The 20,963-nt window shown below is 35.7% G+C and overlaps 1 protein-coding gene across 1 annotated transcript; it reads left to right on the top strand.

Annotated features, from left to right (window-relative positions):
- The first annotated feature begins 4 nt into the window (after window positions 1-4).
- H (transcriptional corepressor hairless) lies at window positions 5-20,080 on the top strand. Its single transcript, XM_017610186.1, has 7 exons — window positions 5-694; window positions 752-1,319; window positions 4,009-4,179; window positions 4,242-5,161; window positions 5,216-6,639; window positions 6,773-7,275; window positions 19,267-20,080. The coding sequence occupies exons 1-7, from the start codon at window positions 461-463 to the stop codon at window positions 19,293-19,295; spliced, it is 3,849 nt and encodes a 1,282-aa protein (XP_017465675.1). The 5' UTR covers window positions 5-460; the 3' UTR covers window positions 19,296-20,080.
- Window positions 20,081-20,963: the final 883 nt, after the last annotated feature.

Raw genomic sequence — 20,963 nt, 5'->3', positions numbered from 1 at the left:
AAATTATTCACTGAATCACTGGATAAAAGTATTTATTGTGGAGAAATGTGAATCAAATGAGCTAAATGTGCAAAAAAAAAACAAAAACAAACATTTGACGGGACAAAATCGCCTACACGAACAATAAATAATCATCTTGTAAGTAAACGCATACATATGTACATAGGTGCATACGGATGTATGCATGTTGGTGGAAGTTTCTACATACATACATATGTATATGATAAAGTCCTTTGCTTGGCTATTGTAAAAAAAAAAAAAAAACTATTAGCCTTAGGCTAGGCGCCTGTGATGACAATTACAACGATTAAGGGCGAAAGGCATAACCTCAAGGAAACGCGAAAGCACCAAGAACGTTTCAGAGCTGTCGTTTATTTGTTAGATTATTCAGATATAGAGAAGAGGTAATTTCAAACATGCACTTAATAAAGATGCTGCAACAAAGTACTTGAATTCAAAAATGACAGATGAGCGTGGTAACTCCAACAATAAAATTTGCTTTAGTAGTCACAGTGAAGAAACCGCTCTGAATGAAAATAATAATCTCAGAAACAACATACGAAATCATCAACAAATTCAATTTGATCCAATAAATAATGAGCACATCATTGAAGAAGCTGCCAAAATATGCAAAAATAGCGTGAACGGTAATAATGCAAAAGCGAGGGCGCCAAAAAATTCACCAACAACGACGGTACATGCAAGTTCACTTCCGTTAGAAACAAGTAACCAAAGCTTTCCCCACCTTCAGCTCCCACCTGCAGCTCATACGAGCTTATATACATTAGATCAGAAGGAAGCTATTGAAGATTTAGTGGCGGCGTCGCCGACAAATAGGTGTACTGCGAGAAATGGTGCTGTTAGTAACACAACAGCGACAAACCTTAAAGAACTCCCGCAGACAGAACCTCAGATTGTTTTTACCCCATCGCCAAATGCTCCACCGCTGGCATTCGTTTCAACATCGGCAATATCTTCAAACAAATCTGCATTGCAACAAGATACCGATAAAGAAATGGCCGCTACTGCTGCTTTGAGTTCTGGCTGCGCAACTCCCTTATCGTCTCACTTAGTGAGCGGTATTGTTGATAGTGATATTAAAGTCACTGAAAGTGGCGTCATCGATTATACAATGAATGCAACGTCTTCAGTGGAGTTGATTGACAGAAATGACGCGCATAACGAAGACTGCAAAACTGAAAAGGTTTGTGGTAAGATCAATGGCAGCAATAGCAGCAATGAAAAGGAACGGAATCATTCCTCTTTGAGCGGTGGAAATATTGGTGGCTGTATTGGTGGTCGTTTGCAGTTTTTCAAAAGTAAGTAAAAGCCAAGAAAATGTTTAATAATTCCTTCACTTCACAAACATTCTACATATAACAGAGTATAAACTAAAAGTTGTTAGTGTATCTTGCTTATTGTTATTGTGGTGTATTAATATCTATTTCAAGTGTTATTGAGCTTTATACCACGATTTATCTTTTTAGGAAAATTCAAAAAGAGCCACAAAGTTGTTACAGTTTACATCCCCGTCATATACAGTAACTCAAACAAATGACCACGTGTTGATTTTTTTTAAATATTCGTAATGTTTTTCGAGCTAATTTTGGTTCTTATTTTTCTATAAAAATACCGTCCAAGCCTTAACCAAAACCATATAAATCACAGTTTTAAACTTTGTATAAAATTTAAGAAAATTCAACGAATTTTTATCAAAATGTCCACTTTTTAGAACCTTTTTGGGTATGCAGTTTTATAGCCCATACAATTTTAGTCTAATGAAGTGCAAGTTTCAAACAGCTAAAAAATCCGGTTAATTTTTGGGATTTTTTTTGTGACGATTTTTTTGCATTTTTTTCCATAAAAGCATGAATTTCTAATGAAATAAAACGTGCAAAACCGTTAGCAAGAAAATTTTAAAAACTCAACGCCAGTTTTAGTAAATTGCATTTGTTATAAAAACCCCCGAAAAAGTAATATAAAAAAATTCTCAAAAATCAACGCGATTTTTTAACCCGTTGAAACTTGCACTTCATTAGGCTAAAAATTCAGATTAAAAAGTTGAAAATTTATTGAATTTTCCTTAATTTTGTATAAAGCTTCAAACGGCGATGTATATGGTTTTTGTGAAAAATTGGACGGTATTTTTATAGAAAAATAACCAAAAAACATTACGAATATTTAAGAGAAATCAACACGTGGTCATTTGTTTGAGTCACTGTGTGTATGAAAAAGCCCTGCAAACCAAAGTTCCCGAAATCTTAACGAAATCTTTAGGAGTATCTGATTTCTGTAACGATTTTTTTCCGAATCTTCAAAGAAAATTATATGAAGTGGTTGACACGAACTCGTAAAGAAATTTCTGTACGAAAAATAAAGAAAATTCTGAAAAAAGTCTGCAAGAAATTCTTCATATAGCAGCATTATTTTCATTTCTTTACCGCTTTTCTTCCGAAATTTCGTAAAAGAATGGAAGTGTGCGCAATTTATTTCATTTTAGAAAATTCTGCAAAAAATCGGATGGGATCTTTCCGAATTCTTTAAAAACTCTTTACGATTCAGAATACTCTGAAAAAATGGTTTGCAGGGAGCTTAGCACCAGCTCTCAAGGAAAACAAAATTTGTGTATGTGTATGTACATACATATGTATGTAGATTCATAAACAAACGGTCAAGAAGTGTAAAAGAAATTTGTTTCTATCACAATTTCTTAAACCAGCTCTCAAATTCTCACATTTGGCAATCAGATTTTCGAATTTGTTTTTTTTTTTTGCTTACTGTTATTTGAAAAAATATAAAATACATATTTCTTGTAAGTTGAATACTAGCTTCGCTCATTTATCAGAAGGCTGTCACATCTCAAAAACTGCTATTTTTCAGAAGACGGGTTTGTGGCCACCCCGCAAAGCCACCAACAATATTTAAAAGCAGATACTTTGACCTTTAAAATTTGCTTAGGTGTTGTACACACTATTTTATTGCATGTGAAAAAATGTCCTTATTTATCGCTCAAAGGCGATATAATTTAATTGCGAAGAGAAATTGGAATTGCGAAAGAATGTAATTAAAATATGTCAAAAGCAATCTGATTGGTATTTGATAAAAAAGGCTTCCGGGTTGTTAAATGAAGTCGATGGACGTATTGATCGAAAGAAAGGTTGCTCTTAATAAGAGGGGTGAAAGGACCGCGTAAAAGCAAAAAAAAGCCACACTAACAAATGAAATTTTAATTGCAATGCGCAATTAAAAGTTTAATTGCAATTAATTTAATTGCAACTACTTTTTCAATCAATTGATTTCTTTAGCAACTTTCTCTTACTTCTCCATATATTCAAAATGTTATCGAACAAAACACTAAGATCAAGATCCATGAAGCAAAAACTTAAAACTTTAATTTTAAAAAATGAAAAAAAAAAAAAAAATGGGAGTATGAAATGTAGATACATTAATGAGCCTAGCTTANTTAAAAAAAAAATGGGAGTATGAAATGTAGATACATTAATGAGCCTAGCTTATACCATGTTCTGACCGACATCGAAAACATGTTTTCGTTGCTAAAACTGGTTTTCGACTTAAAACTTGAGTTTTCGTCCATGTAAAATCTGTCAAACAAAAACCACTTTTCGCTGAAAACTACTTGAAAACTCACGATCCACTCATTCCAATCGGTGACGTCACTTTTTTTCGATTATTTATCGAAGTGGAAGTCATATTTTATCATCTTTAATATGCCATTTCGGATTTATTGTTAATTGGCTGGCAAAAGTAAAATAAGAATGAAAGTAAGAGATTGCTAATGAAAAGAAAATGAGGGAAAAGCATTTTGGTTTTGTTTTTGTGTAGCAAAACTGTAATCAGAGGATGTAAGAAATGTCAACGAAAACACTAACAGCCGGTGTGAACAGCCTTCAGCCCACAATCCCAAAACACGTTTTCAAAGTGTTTTCGTTGGCGGTCAGAACATGGTATTAGGAAAATATTGTTCTAATTTTTTGCTTTCGCTTATAGATGGAAAAGTAATATTGGAGTTGGCGCGTTCAAAGGAAGGTGAAAAAAGTCGTTGGATTTCGGTTCCACGCAAGTTGTTTCGGGCACCATCAGCAAGTTCATCGACAGTAACACCCACATTGGCAAGCTCAATAGCATACTCTAAGAATGAAAGCTCAACTTCGTTAAGCTGTAAGTGCAAATCGGTTAAATAATAAAAAAAAAAAATCAATGTTATTTGCTCAATATTTCAGTTTCTGATGACAATAGTTCAATTCAGTCATCACCATGGCAACGAGATCATTGTTGGAAGCAATTATCTCCTCGAAATGGCATATCAAAAGCCATGTCTCTGTACTATTTTCGGCCTAAGTATGCTGTTTTAAGCAGACAAGCGCTAACTATCGCCCGGAGAAAATGTCGACGGCCATACGACACGATTTTCTGCGCTGGTGATTTCTTTCTCGTAAAAAGCCAGAAAAAATCAAACAACCAGCCATGCTGTACAGACGATGAAACTTCACAAACTTTACAATCGAGCAGCCAGTGTACTACAGAAACAACAAATATGGAAGTCAAAACAGAAATTGTTTGTGAAAGTAAAACAGGGAATGGCGAAACCGAAACTGGATTAATAAATGATGAAGATGGCTGCTCAACTTCATCTACAGCGACATTAACAGGGGATGATTGTACCGAATGCCAGATGGAGGCTAAGACCCCTACGCCTTCATCAACCTCAAAACCGCAACTCTCATCTGAGGACGAACAATCATTGGTAAAAGACGAATCAACAGACACCAAAACTAGTTGCTCAAAAGAAGATGCTAAGTTAGACAATTCAGAAAAAATGAATACTAGTGAAGATGAGGACTCGATATCTATGATAATTAAACGAGAGGACTTAGAGTCAGAAGTGACCCATAATGGTAGCGACGTGACGGACCTGTCCCAAACAGTTGAAGTAGATGATGTTGATAAAAATATTTACACAAACTGTCGTCGTTCAGATGAGAAAAAGCCTAAGATTCCTAAATTTCGTCTAAAGTTGAATGCAATTGTACAAAAATTGATCGACAGGGTGCCCGAACGTCTAGCTCAACTGTCTAAGACCCCACAATCGATTGCAGGTGCAAGCAGTTTTGGCGGTGCCAAAAATTCAGTTTCCCATAAGGTAAGTGAGTAGTCAGATTTTAAAATCGTATTATACCTCCCGTTGTTAATTTAGGCCTCACCACCTAACACATCAGCAGCAACACGACTAGTAGAGTACCCACATCAGCACGTATCACCGCGGAAGCGAATCCTGCGCGAATTTGAAAAAGTCTCCTTAGAAGACAATGCTAATGTGGCAGGAGGGAAGCGAAGTCGGGCGAAAAGTAGTGTGTCTTCTTCATTAGTGTCTTCGTACCGTACTATAAAATCGCCCTGTAATCGCAATAATTGCAACACTAGCTGCTCATCCGTTATAAATACACGCAGTTCCAATGATAATGGTGGTATTCGCCCCTCAGCTACTGTATATTCCAAATCTGAAACAACTCAGACAATAACGAGAGCCGCGCCTACCAGATTGTATAGCTCATATAGCATACATTCCTTATTGGGAGGCAGTGGTGGTAGTAGTTCATCAGTATCAGCTAAAGGGACGTCAACCACGAATAGCAACAAAAGAATGAACGACTCAGCTATCATTAGCAGCATAGGTTATCATCCACAGCATAAACATCTTTCACCGCAACAGCAGTATGGCGATCCATCATATTTGCGTTCAATGCTCGCCTCACCGCAGTCGCCAGAACAATGCAATCTCAGTGGGGGCGGGAAATCTCCCTCCACTTCGGGTACAAAACAACGTTCACCGCCGTATACCTCACCTCTACGTGATGCGTATGGCGCTAGCGATATTGGAGCATTGGTTAATAAATCTCGCCAGGCCTCTGAACATGATGGTGCCCTGGATTATGCATCTACCGCACATTCAGTCGGTCACTCAAATCTACATTCACAAAATCAGGGCTTCTACATGCCGTACATGTCATTAGCAAAATATGTACCTTCGGCGAGCTGTTCCGCCAACACAAAAAATGCATCCATATCGACAGCCAGCAGTCCTGGCAATCCACGTTCACCGCGTCACTCATCAGCTTTCAGTAGAGCATCTTCGCCAGCATTAAATTCTACGAACATTCCAATTAACCATCATTCAACATCAAGTTCAATTGGCAACAGTCGAGAAAACTCACCGACACCATCGCGGATAGGGGCTGAATTATCACGCGATGCTACGCCAAGAACTGTACCAAAAAAGACTGTATCTATACGTAGGCAATTTGCTTCACCCACAACCGCTGCGGCAAGTAGTGGCAGTCCTTCGCCAGGGGAGCGTCATTCTGATGATGTATATTCAACACAGGACCGAAGAACTCCTGTCTCGGGTGGGAGTGCTTGCGGCGGCGGATCCCATCAATTACAACGTGGATCGCCAAGTGGCAATATAGTTCCTTCAGCACTTCATCACTACTACATGTATCCACCGGCGGCCCCGAATGGCACGTCTACTCCATCTCCTCATAGTTCTGCTGTTTCACCGAACACAGTCATACCAGTTGGTCATGGCGGAACAACTAATGCTGCTGCTGCTGCTGCAGCNTTACTACATGTATCCACCGGCGGCCCCGAATGGCACGTCTACTCCATCTCCTCATAGTTCTGCTGTTTCACCGAACACAGTTATACCAGTTGGTCATGGCGGAACAACTAATGCTGCTGCTGCTGCTGCAGCAGCGGCGGCAGCCGCAGCCGCGTCGTACATTCCATCAGTAATGTCCCCCGCCTATATGAATCCATATTTCGCGTTGGCTGCACTGCGGCATTCTCCGCAAATGTGGTCAAATTACAGTAGCGCGTCGCTGCCTTTGCATCTCTCTTCAGCTGGGACATCACCCTCTGCTCGACTCTCACCACCAGTGTTTCCAACTTTTGCGTACAATGGTGTCAATGCGGCCATGGTGGCAGTAATGCAGCAGCAACATCAGCAACAACAAATATTGGCTACTTCAGCGCTTTTGCAAGGACATAGTCTGAGCTGTGCATCATCCCTCCCCAACCATCATCACACAATAAACGCATGTAGTGAAGAACAGCAATCACCGGCAATAATGACTGAGCGAGCGACTGACTTAACTGCAAGTAACGCAAGAAGTCTAGATTTGGGTCCAGAAGAAGGACCAGTAGCTGTAGTATCCTCTAACTATCGCAATAGCAGCAAGGAAGAACATAGTTCAGGTATGTAAAGAGTTTCTTCTTGTCTTCTTCTGTAACCCCGGAAGCGATTCTGGCAGAGTCCAACAAAGCACGCCAGTCGTTTCTTGTCTGTACCAACTGACGCCAATTGGAAATGCCAATTGAAATCAAACACGAGGTTTTGCTCTGCAACATCGCGATCCGCGTTGTATATTTTCAGGGCTGGAGCGTTTCTGTCCATCCGTACGACATTGGCGAGGGAGAGACCCACACCGTCGTCCACGCGCAAAGTCCAGTAAATCTTCCGCAGTATATTTTTCCTGAACACTATAAAATTAATTTACAAATTGCAACGTTGCCTGAATTCTGAATTCGTATCCTCTGTTTTCTTTCTTGTTAAGGTACTTGTTTGAAAAATAAGGTCTTTAATTTTTCGAACCTTTAACCCCTTTATAGCACCTGTAACATAGAAAAAGTTACATATCGTTTAAATAAGAGAAAAAGGCGTACCACGACTATGTTTTTACTTTTTTTTAGTAGTTTACATACAGTAATTAAAAATAATTTTTTACCAAAGGTCAAATTTCGAACTTCGAAGGCCCATATCTCGATTTCGGAGGCTAACTTCGAAAAACGGAGAAATTACTTTGTTACTTATGACTCAATCTCTTAAAAAAATTTGTTTGGTCCAATACCAATTATCAGTGAAACAAAACAAACAGAACGGATAATAATTGAACCAGATCTCTATCAGGATCATATCGGTGTGCAAAATTTATATGCGGATCCCGATTATTGCCCAAGAAAACATAGCTTGAGTTGCGACAGAGTTGCATTGGCTTCAGTTTATCAAGTTTATTCAGTGAAATCGCTGGAGAAACGAGTTTCCATACAAATTTTGACAGTTCGTTTATAAGGTTTATACAATTATAAGTTTATACGGTTTACAATGCATTTATAAGGTTTGATGAATACCCTTATTATAACTCATATTAATTGATTAATCGCACAATCCACCTTTAAGCGCTCGGCGTTAAAAATAAAATAAAAACCTATAAAAAGGCGTGATCAGCTATTTCTACAATTTTTTCAAAATCACCTATAAGTGTATGAATCATTTACATTTCTGTTGTCATATATTGAGCTATTGAACCTTGATAACATACTTTTGATATTAGAAACGTTTTGCAGCAGAAACTATTAGCCTTCAAATAACACTTTATTCGAACTATTGAATTAAGGCTTTCCAACCTCATCCTATTTCGAATCTTAGTTTTTTTTGAATTCGTTACGGAAAAACCGCGCTCAACAAAAGCATGTGAGTGCGGCAAGGATAAAATTATGAAGGCTACTTTACTTATATTTCCAAACATTTTATTGCCTGTTGCGGTTTTCACTCCGTAAGCAATTATCCAAAATTCTTCAGAGTCGGATGGAATGGTTCTGAAAAAAGTTATTCTATGGGAAACTTAAAGATTTAAATATTCATTTTCCGCTGATTTTCTTTCCTTCAAAGTCAGTTGATGACAAAATCGAACCTTTTTTAAAAGTATTTAATTGAATAAAATTCTTCGATTAGACTGATCAAAAATTTTTGACTGTTTTTAATATGCTTCTTAAGTCAAGTTTATCACGCAGTTCATTAACCTCTTCTGTAAAATTATCACGGAAAACTAAGTTTTGTATATTTTTATAATTGGAAAACATTTATTTGAATGGAAAAAATCGCCAATGGCGATTTTCTAAATTTTTACGCGCAAATATCAAAAAAAAAACATCGCCAAATTGGCGCGAAGCTGTCATTATGGAGATTAATGGACCTCGGAAACGGGTTCAGCGAATCTAAAACCTTATATATATATGAATTTTCAGGTTCATTCAATGAATTTTTTCCTACTTGACCTTCAACTGACCACGAACTTGACGTAATGGAGACTAACGGACTTCGGATTCGCATTCAGCGTGTCGAATAACATACGGATATACAGATTTGGTTTAATATGCTTACACTTTTTTTCTGTAAACCTGTGTTATTGAAAGTTAAAAAACTATCAGCTTTTAGTGTTCGCGTACACAAAAAATACTCGCAAAGTAGGGGAAATTGAGAGAGCAAAATTACATTTCATTTTGAGGGAAAGCTGCTAGTTTCTGATGGAAAAATTTTAGCCAACGGTATTTTCCTAAATTGAATTTGATGATAACTAAACTTGTAAAAAGTAAGCAATTATTCGTTTAGTCAGTTAACTGTGTCAGGATAAGACTTCGGAGTTTGTTTTCTTACGTTTTCAATTGCATACTTTTGAATGTAAAGAAAATTTCTATCAGCTGTTCTTCTAACTTGCAAGTTTCTGCTCATGATACAAAAATATAAGGTAGTTTCATTTATTGACATTCGTTGTTGTTGCCGAGCACATGACTTTTAATAAGACATTTAACTAAAATCATGCTACCGGATTCTCTAGCAGCAAAATTTGTGTTTCTTGAAAAAGTAAAAAAAAAAATAAGTTGGTGAAGTTGGCTGAAAATATTAAAAGAAAATTCTTGCGCGTTTCCAAACTGCAAGAATTCGGTACACTTGCGCAAAGGTTCGAAAACAAAGTTTTTTGCTTTTCCGAGGATAGAGTACATAATAGGATCTAACGCAGTTTGATTAAAAATTGCCGACGCAAAATATTTTTAAACCTCTAAACGATGTACCGTTATCCGTGGAAGAGGAATGAGGTGGAGTTAAAATGATGCCCTGCAACTTGTAACAGTACCAACAACTGTGGCCCTGCTAAAAAAAAATATATATATGTACATAAACATAAGCTCGAAACTTGTATTTGTGACAAGAATTATCCACATAAGATGAAAACTACTGCAGTTTTATTTTATAAAATTTTTGTTTATAGAAAAATGCATAAGTAACACAGTTAGCTTCACATGACTGAATCAAAAATTTTTAACATATACGTCTAGCCAAAGGATTAGGCTTTAATTAAAAAAAGTTCCGATTTGAAATATGCACTTTTTTGTAAATTTGGAGGTGCATTTTGCGCAAAAATACTTTGGATGGCGTAACCGGAATTGAACTGATGAGGTAATTTTTTCTAGCGCGGACGAAGGCCACCAACGCGCATAGGAGTTTTGCGCAAAAATACTGCTGATGGCCTAACGCAAGTTTAATTTTTCTTTGCGAAAATAATTATTGTAACTAGTTACAAATAACCGAACATTTCCCACGCACAACAATAAATCCTGTAATGTATTGTTTGATTGCTATCAATGTGGCAAGGTAGCGCATAATTTTGTACAATTTATGAAACTTCAAAAACTTATTTTTTGTCAAAAATTTTGAAATGAAACTACCTTATTTGTATCATAGTTTCTGCCATGGTGAAATAAATATAAGGTGATGTCACTTACATAACCTCACTTTTTCTGCATGCCAATTGCGGCCATGCATTTTGGGGTAATAGAAAGATTATAATTATTTTTACTATTTTTTGGGTACTATTTCCAATACATATGTATATCAGTGGACCCCACACCAGTTAAATGAAGCTTGTATCAATAAAATATTTTTTCTGTAAACGAGTGTAATTACAGCTTCATTTATTCGCTCAAAAGAAATTTATTTTTATTTTTTCGATCAAATATATTGGTTTTAATAATTATTATTCAGTTGTATTTTTCTACCTTGAAATTATTATTTGTAAAACTTAAAGGCCACACGGTCGTACCACACACATATGATGATGGTTAAAACCAGGGACGTGAACCGGATGAAAAATTTGGTCGGTTCGGTTCAGCGGTTCGAACCGTTGTTGCACTTTTGGATTGGGTTGTCAAAGCGGTTTTTTTGGTCTTTGAACCGGGGTTTCGGTTCGGTTCAACGGTTCGAAAAACAAAGAAATATGGCGCAATTTTAAGTGTCAACTGTCAAATGCAACAACGCGCAAGGTTAAGGGTCAAGTGAGATGTTATGAATCGCACTAATATGTTTTTAATTTGGCAAATATTCCGAGATGAAAAAAATTTGCAAGGTAATAAGATAAGGACTGTTATAAATTCACGTAATATGTATATTATATTCGCTTAAAAATAGTATACTTTTCTCAAAGTATTTTGTTGAAAAATATTGCTCCTGAATAGGGGGCTCTACTCATATTTTGGGCCTTGATTGCTTTTTTTTATTTTTGAAATAAGTGCTTCGACTTTCGAATTTTCCACCTGACGCTACAGCTCCTACGATTTCCCCTTAAGTGATGGATTATATTGATATATATTTATTTATTATACAATGTCAATAACACGTTATACAGTTGTATCTTACAAAATAGACAGATTAGCAATACGAACGCATTTTAATAGTCGTCACACAATCAGGACTACCATTTCTTTATCGATATGCAACTCAAATAAAACGAGTATTGTGCTCGAATCTTCCGAAGAACTCCTCTTCTCGCTAATTTGAGCAAGTAGCGCTGCCCGAGCAGACGGCGCTACCCGAGCAGACGGGACTACCATGACAAATAGGACTGCCCTGGCATTGTGAGCTGCCCGAGCAGGCCGCACTGCCCGAGCAAACAGCGCTGCCCTGGCAGTGCGCGCTGCCCGAGCAGACCGCGCTGCCCGAGCAAAACGAACTGCCGGAGCAGACGCAACTGCCCGAGCAGGAACAGCTGCGCTCCACACCTCGCGAGTGGTTGGCGTAGTACCCCAAGTTGCGTATGTAATTGTCTGGAAAGAAATTCGAATTTATCAATGTTAATGTTACCTACAGCTTTTTTTTCTAGAGCAACGTGTTCTTGAATATATGATTGATTACCAATGCGCATGATATCCGCTTCGGAACAAGTCAGCTCTGTGCACACAGCGGAAACGCCTTCAGGGTGACAGACGCAGAGATTGCAGTCGTTGTAAAAACTTATAGCTGGGCATTCATTTCCTTGCGTGTAATTAGCTGAAGATTCGACAAAACATTATTTAATAATCAAAATCCTAGAACATTATGTTAACATTTATTAAGAAATTAAACTACTCACAAATGCGTGGCATGTCTTTGAATTCTGGAAAATTAAGTTTATTAATTTAAAATATTATTTATTTGCTTTTTGCATATACAAATTAAAATCTATTTACCAAAACGCTTTTCCGTTGACTCAACTGAAACAGCTGCAATTAAATCATTTAAAAATATCAAAGTTCAGTAGAAAATATTTTAAGCGATAATATATGAACTTTTAAATACATACCCAAAAGTAGCGCCAAGAATATCGCGAAGAAAGTGAAGCAGCCCATGATGATGATGCCTTAGTACTGTACGCCATCCGCGCAGTATTACCGGATTTTATAGAACAGCAAAGAAGCCAGCAATATTAAAATAACGTCAATAGGAAACAGGTGTTATCTTCTTATGATAAGGAACGCGATAGCAAGACGGTACGCGCGGCTTGAGCTCATGCTATCCTAGTAGTCTTTTTCCAGTACTTTTCCTACCTTTTATATGTATTCAGCTTTCTCAGCAACTACACGGTCGGGTAATTTTAACTTACTATCGCCGTTCTTTCCTTATCTGCGAAGATGTGTTGTATTTTAAAATTATATTTTGCGAAATAATCTATGAAAAAATTCGCAATTATCGTACAAAACCAAGTACTTTATTTCACGAAATACATTGATAAAACTGAAGCAAACGTCTACCGATCGTTTCGGACGGATAAGTAAAAAAAAATCTGTGTATATACTTATTTCTAAAAGGTAGTTTTTTGTTACCAAGGGATTTCTCCTTTGTTATTTTATCAAGTTGAATGAATGATATCTCATTTTGAAGGGGGGAAACTTACGTACATGCGAAAAATAGTCACGTTGCCTTTACATTTGATATTGTCACATGGTAAAAAACATGGTAGGTATTACCATGTTCCACAAAATGAAGAAAAAGTGGGTACATTTAGCCATTGAAAATTGGTTGAAACGAACCTTTAAACCTTTACAGAAAGTGGTTCGGTTTTCGGTTCGGATCAAATATTTGTGGAAAATTTCGGTTCGGTTAAGTCCTGCCAACGACCTTCAAAGATATAAAAAAATTTAAGTTAATATTTAGTTCGAAAGCAGGAGATTTTCCGGCAAGTAATTTTGTACATTATAAGTTAAACGACGGGCTAAGTTAGAAAACCTCTCCAAAGGTCTTAAAAACTAGAAGAACGGTCGAATTTCGACAGTGGCTGGGACTCTAGTTAAAGCTAATTAATCGATTCTAGTTGTTGATCCACTGCTGTAATTACTAGCTATAAAATCAACGATGCTGTCGCATCTGTCTTTTTGAAGGTTAGATAGCCATGCATCGAACAAAGTTCTATGCTTTATTTTTGAGGAGCTCATAGTAAAATGCAATTTTCCCTCACAGTGTTACCGTTTTCGCCTTTTGGTGGCTAGATTTAGCTACCACATACTTTTTTTGGCCACATAGGTTTAAAATTGCCACTAGCCCTTTTTTAGCCCTTTGGAAAATTTATTCATCCTTGACATGAAAAAGTTGCATACGCTTAATTTGTTCTCAGTTTTTTTTCAAGAGATGAATTTTTAATCTAAGAAAAACTCTATTTGTGTGTGTATATGTATTGTTGTTCCTTACGTTTTTACACAAACTATAAAATGGTTAGGGCCGTTAACTTATCTATTAACGATTTAACTAACGAAATGAAAAATGGAAAAAAGGAAAAATGACACTGAAGATTGCACAACGCCGAAACCGGTTTGTCTCCAAACCAAATTTTACAAGGGATGAGGCAAAATCGTTCCACATTAACACCCCTATTCTGCAACTCTTTCGTATTCGGATTTTGCAACGAATCGTAGAAATAGTATGCTGCAATCCGAATCGTATTTTCGAATTTTCGAAATTCGTAACAATGGCATGCCTAAAAACGAACGAGTAAGCTTTCTTGCGTAATTTTGTACGAAAACAATTCTGTGTCGGAGGCGAAATAAAAGATGTAAATCGATGTGTTTACAAGAAATATTGGTAGTGTTCATTTAAACAGATAAATTAGCCTTTCGCATATACATATATTTTTATCCACTGATTTATATAAACGAGCAAAACGAAATCTTTGTTGCCCCTTATCGAGAAACTTGGGTCCGGTTTAGTTATTTGTACAACGATTTTCGGTTGTTGTGTCCAAACGCATAACCCGAATCCAAAAACTCTAACATACAGGTGTAATCAAAGGATTCACATTTTATTTAAGATAAATGTTTCAAATTTCCTACCACTAGCTTATTAATCAACTCGGTTTGCAATATGCACTTTTTTGCAAATTTCGATGTGGGTTCTGCGCAAAAATACTATGGACGGCGTAGCCGGAGTGATATGCACAAGAAATGTTGTATACCTTTGACATGCGGAAGCCCCTCTTCCCCGCAACACAGAGAGGAGAATTCTACTTAGTAAGGGTTATAATTCCTAAGCACGGCCGGAGGCAGAATCAAGCGCAAGAGGTGGGAGACCTAACAAAGTGCGTGTTTTCAATGGCTTGGAAGAAGCTGTTATTGCATTAACTGGATTGAGAAACAGAGCTTCAGGCATAGGAGGAGTTCTGGATTTTGGTTCAACAATTCAACCAGAAGCTGACATAGATGCGCCATGGTGACTATGCCCGACAGCTCCGCATACCTTTGTGAATCCATTACCATAGCGCCCGCTTACTCTGCTGCTATAATTGCAAATACATCAGAATCCATAATTTTCCTCGAAATATGTAAAATTAACCAATTTTACAATAAACAAGCACATGACGAGTGTTTTTATAAGCTTTTATTTAACTTGGTCATCCCGCGCAAATCGCGGAAATTTCCAATCGATTTTAAACTGACTGCCCGACAAGTTAGAGACTTGAAATTTTCAGCATAGTTCCAATCACGATGACAATGCCATTTAATGTATAAATTAATTCCCCATATGGTCCAGGGGTCTTGATTCAAAGGCGGTCAAAAAATAGTAAGATTTATGGCTAACAGAGCGTAATTTGCCAAAGAACGTAAAACCACTATAAAATGGTTAAACCTGCCGGCGATAGTGTAGCAAAGCTATTTGTGGCAAATCCTAAATATCAACCTAGTCTTGATATGAACCTCGTTCTAGGAATTAGAAGACTCCAGATGTCGCCCCGCCAGAAGCAGTTAAATATTGCGCCTAAATATATGCCATGCTACAGCGGAAATGGACGACACGCCATTTCGTTAAATAAAATTAACTGCTGTTATATGTACATATGTATGTTTATACAAAACGTAAGCAAACAACATTTTGCTTGCCAAGTCTTCTGTTCTCTTTCATTGCAAGTTGAATTATTTTAATATCAATCGCAAAATTTTTTAAATAAAATAAAATAACACTTTTTAATATACAACGCTTTTATAAATGGACTAAAAATTATAAAATAAAATAATTTAAAAAAAGATTTTTTAAAAACAAGCTTTTATTTAACCTGTACAATCAAAGGAATAACATGAAGTAGTGTAACAAACGATTTTTTAGCAAGAAAGTTTTGTCAAACTGCACTAAAATGAAAAAAAAAATAAAATAAGTTAAGGTCTCGTTAAAGTTACTAAAAGCCATTTAGTGAAAGGAGTTATTCAAACTCTAATGAAAATTACTAACAATTTGTACTAATTTACTTCGTTTTTAAAAAAGCTTGTCGGCGAATTCAGCGTACATGCATAATTGGTTAGGTATGTATGTATTTATATGTATGTATGCAGATATTTAAATGCCGGTTTGCTATTCGCGCGACCAGCTTTTTTAAAAACGAAGTAAATTAGTAAAAATTGTTAGTAATTTTCAGAGACAACAGTATGTGAAACGGATACGATTTCGGCTGGTTTTTTCCGAAATTTGTCTGATGCATGCTTTCAAATGTTTAGCTTGAGCAAATAAAATACAATTATTGCTTTCAAATGTTTAGCTTGAGCAAATAAAATACAATTATTGCTTTCAAATGACATCATCTTTTTCGAACGTGATAATCGATGATAACCGTAGGAGTTTTTTGTATGCATTTTCGGATACGGAAAATTGAACTAAACTGTACTGTCGGCAATAATTTACGTTTCTTTGCTGGCTGGGATTGTTCACAATTGTTGTTGTTTCAAAATGAGAATGTGTGCGGGCATGGTGGAATAATAACAAGGTGTTTCAGTGCTGCCGATCTTAATTTTTATACTACTATTCGTTGGGAAATAGTATCTAAAATGTTCAATTTTAGTAATTCGTTTTATCCCGATTTTTAAAGAACTTGGTGTTTTCAGAACGATATTAATATTTGAAATTGATGGATTTGTATTAAACAATTTTTATTGAGCTCGAGGCCGTTTTTAATGAAAAACTTATTGTGGAGAAGCAACAATAATTTGAAAAAATGGTAGAAGTGATAGGTGATAGCTATTTCGGAAATCACCAAATTTCCTCATCAGACTTCTTTCATTAGGATTCGAACCGACGATTCCACTGACTCAGCCAGTTGCCTAGGCACTGCAAATTATCGTTGCTTTTTTCCCACTTTTTCATTTTTGCTAAGCCAACACATTCAAGGGCAGCTATTCCGCTACGATTTACAATTGATCATGTGGTTGTTGGTTTTCGTTAATAATTCTATTTTTATAGTGTTTAACTTTTTTCAAATTATTGTTGCTTTTCCACAATAAGTTTTTCATTAAAAACGGCCTCGAGCTCAATAAAAATTGTTGAATATAATTGTTATAAGGCCATAAAATAACAAAAACATTGATGGATTTGTATAATTTTTGTCCTCAAAATGTAAAAAAAATAAAAGATATCGTGGGTATCAATGGAAAAAACGTACGCAAAAATCGTATAGAAAGGCGATTTTTTATATTAAATAACTTTTGCTGCATTGTCATAATATTGAGCCAATTGGACTAAATAGGAGTCCGCTTATATTATCGATATTTATGTTTTTTAGTCTATTTAAAAAATCATTTACAGTCTTATAGGAAATTGCCTTATTTTACCGCCTTACTTTTTTAAAGTTACAATATATGTCCAAGCTGTATGGAGCTGCCGTAACGTAACTTTGAAATGATAGTCGCTCAAACGATACTAACAGAATTACGTCGTCAAAACACTGATTTATGCATTTGTGCAATATTTGGTTTTCATGAAGCAAGACAATTTCGACACGATATCGTTCAGATGATTGTCGTCATACCTGATTCATGCCCTGGCTTATAAGCCTGTAATTAAACATTTTTCTACATTTAATTTGAAATAGTATGCACCAACGGATTAAAAGTAGTAAATAATTAATACCTTTTCTACTACTTTAAAATGACCGGAATAGACCTGCCGAAAAAGTGAGGTTAAGTAACTGACAACACCTTGTTATTATTCCACCATGGTGTGCGGGAGTTTGTGTTTTGAATTTTAAAATTATATAGCTAGAAAACGTCAGACTGCCTCTCAATGGTTTTACCTTGCAATGTTTTTATCATACGGAGTTCTTTCCGGATGTTTTGAATATCTGGTTAAACGGTATATTCGAATATGTCCGCTGCAAAAATAGGTAAGCACCTTTCGAGGTAATCCATGCTTTCTTTTAGCTTTTAGTACTAAAATTGTCATCAATACCTTACCAGCGGTCCTTACCACTTCACTGACTGACTGAATATCCCTTACTTTAACAAAGCAAGTAGGAATTTAGAATGTATGTGCATTTGGTATCAGAAATAGCCGCTTTACAAAGTAAGTTACGTAGAATGTAGGGCAGTCGCTCGGATTAGTTCGGCGCATGGAAATATCTTCGGTGGCACGTTATTTTCCAACTGACAACGAAATTCGTCGTCGGTGGTATTCATTTTGTGCCTTACTAGTAGATTACATTGGTCATAATGACAATTTTGGTACTAAAAACTGAAAGAAAACATGGATTACCTCGTAAGGTACTTACCTATTTTCCGAGTGGGATTCAAATATCTGTTTGTGTGTGTTAATGAAGCGTTCCATTATTATACCAGATACGAATCTTGATAAAATTTCTTAACATATAATTTATCAAGAAAATACAGAATTGGGCGGTTAAATTAGGTTTGTTCGTCGAGCAAAAAATTTGTACGAATTTGTACGAATTATCACGATTTTTGCCCAAATCGCGTTCGTGCAGACCAAAAAATTATCCAACACTCAAAAATTGTGAGAGCAAAGTGACAGTTCTCTTGGAGAGAAGTTGCAAATTCTTGCTGGAAAAAATTTTGCCAGCAAGAATTTGCAAACACGAAAAACATGTGGTTGTGGCGCATGGTTGCATTTTTGTCTACAATAATTTGAATAAATTAGTTCGTTAAATTTAAAAATTTATAAACACGAGCGATTTTTTTATGAAAAAAGGAAGTAAATAATTGTTGATATAATTAATTTAGTTAATTCCAATGATTTGAACTTAATTCGGCTGAAAAAAATGGTATTCGCAATCGGAATGCAATTGCAACCAGAGTCGATTTAAGAAACCCGACAGCTAGTACGATGAAGAAATTGAAATGTATGTTAAAGAAAGTCAGAACAACAAGAAATATACATGTATATCCTGTTTTTGGCCATCCGAAAGAATTTTAAAAATTCGATAAAAAATTTTTATGTTTGAAATGCAACCGTGGACGCCAGCTGGCAGCGAAACTTGCAAATTCCTGCAAATTTGCGTTCGTGCAGAAATTTGCAAGTTTCTCAACATGAGAGAGAATTTGAGAGAATTTTTTCTTACTCTGATATTTTGAGTGTTGGATAATTCTTGCTGGATTTTCGACGAACAAACCTTATGTTATGTAAAATTTCCACAGATATACATACATAAGCATAAACATATTATTTAAAAATAAACTAGCTGATAGCCTCTGATGCTAGCGCTGCATGATTAGGTTGTACATATGTTAATAACATTGTATAAGCTTTAATAAATAAATAAAAAAAAAAATAAAAAAATAAACTTTCAGTAATTTGTAATTAAATTCATTATTTGTTTCCTTTTTTTACAGATGTGCCGCTGAACCTGTCCAAGCATTGAGTGCTTCATTTGATAGTTGCGTAAGGTTTATGCATTTTAGGTTTTTCACAAGGCCGCGTAAAGTATTGTATACGAGAGAGGTGCTGATGAATAACTGATGTTGTCCAAAAGAGTGCTGTATTATTGAAATCAGTTACGAATTAAACCTCTTGTCCTATGGGAATACTTTGTGAATTACCTTGCAGATTAGACAGACGGCAGTGTTAGTGTGCCTTTATTTGTTCACAAAACTGATCTTTGACAGACAGTGATTCATTAAATACGGCGATTCGTTTGCGATAAATATATTTTTATGAAGAAAGAAGGTAAATAATAGAATTAGCAGCTATGCTCTTAAATTAACTTTTTGCTACCAATGATAACCGATATACCTATATATGTAGGTTGAGGTGAGTTTTGAATCGCTAGGCAGCTAAAAATTAAAAAAATGCATTTAGGTACATACATACATATTTGCACAAAGTTCTATGTGTCATTAGGCATCTTTGCCTACATGAAATCGGATGTCGTAAAATTTCGTGCCTATGAGTTAGATATGATAAAAGCATGTTAGCGCTGCCGCTGGTCTAAGCTAGCATTGGACATTTTAAGAACGATAGCAAACAAATTTATAGGCTTTTTATAGGTTTAGAGTTAGAACACATCAAGCGAATTCAAATATATGTATCTGTGGTCAAAATTAAGAGTCGCATAAGCCGATTTAAGACAGAATTGAGCCTTTTTACCCGTTATTCTCCTAGTAAGACTGCATATTTCCAACGTACTTTTACAAAAAGTGATTATTATATTAAAAACCATTACGGCTTAAGTCAAAGTTGGTTAGTTGTTTATCCAACTTAATGTTACTTAGTAAAATGATTTTCCTAATATATTTTTCCTAAAAGAGCTAAAGTAAAGATAAGCGAATATTCAACCATTTTTAGAACTCTGCATATCTAAATAAAAAAAAAATAAATCATTTTTTCTCATAAACACACATATTTTTTTTAATGCGTACATATATGTATGCACATTAGACTGTCCCAAATTTTGACAAGCATAACCTCTATATTTGTGCTTTTTAGCCTAAATAGCCTATATATGAAGTTTTATGGCCGTAGGGAAAGAATAACCTGTGCCGACTTTTAGTTGAAGTTTTAGTTAATAACTTGAATTAATCATGGACGAAATGCGAAAAATTCGATATGCTTTCCACATTTTGGCGCATTTCTGGTAAATCTGCATCTTTAAATTTTTAATAGGACGGCAGGATTTCTCCCAAGTACATCGAAAAAATTAATTATACCTTAATATCCTTTGCAATTTGTATCCTTTATATATTAATAGAATTTAAATTAAACTACGATCGAAATTAAAAATCTTGAAGGATAATATTTTTAAATGACATTTTTGGCATGTTCCAAAAGGATAATTAAAAACAAAGGTTATAATTAATCTTGGTTTGATTTTTTTATTTTTTATTTGATACCCATATATCCATGTTTTGTGTAAACTTTTTGAAATCTATACATAGTATAAAGGAAAGTCGCAATTCTTTGTTCGCGGTAATCTCGAAAACTACTGAACGGATTTTGACGACATTTTCTCTAATATACTCTGTATCGATAGGAGAGGGATCTTTTTTTACTTAGAACTTTAATAGGGTTGCCACCTGTCTAAAATCTATAA

The sequence above is a fragment of the Rhagoletis zephyria genome, unplaced genomic scaffold (genome assembly GCF_001687245.7).
Source record: "Rhagoletis zephyria isolate East Lansing unplaced genomic scaffold, Rhagoletis_zephyria_1.1 Rzeph_scaffold_00289, whole genome shotgun sequence".
Lineage (NCBI taxonomy): Eukaryota > Metazoa > Arthropoda > Insecta > Diptera > Tephritidae > Rhagoletis > Rhagoletis zephyria.
Note: the sequence above shows the minus strand (reverse complement) of the source record. Positions and strands in the feature narration are given on the sequence as shown.

Bases quoted from the DNA above. Each gene is read 5' to 3' on its own strand.
- H (XM_017610186.1), top strand. From the start codon at position 461: ATGACAGATGAGCGTGGTAACTCCAACAATAAAATTTGCTTTAGTAGT. The intron at 4,180-4,241 runs GTAAGTGCAAAT...TCAATATTTCAG, and splicing joins AAGCTCAACTTCGTTAAGCT to TTTCTGATGACAATAGTTCA. The intron at 7,276-19,266 runs GTATGTAAAGAG...CTTTTTTTACAG, and splicing joins CAAGGAAGAACATAGTTCAG to ATGTGCCGCTGAACCTGTCC.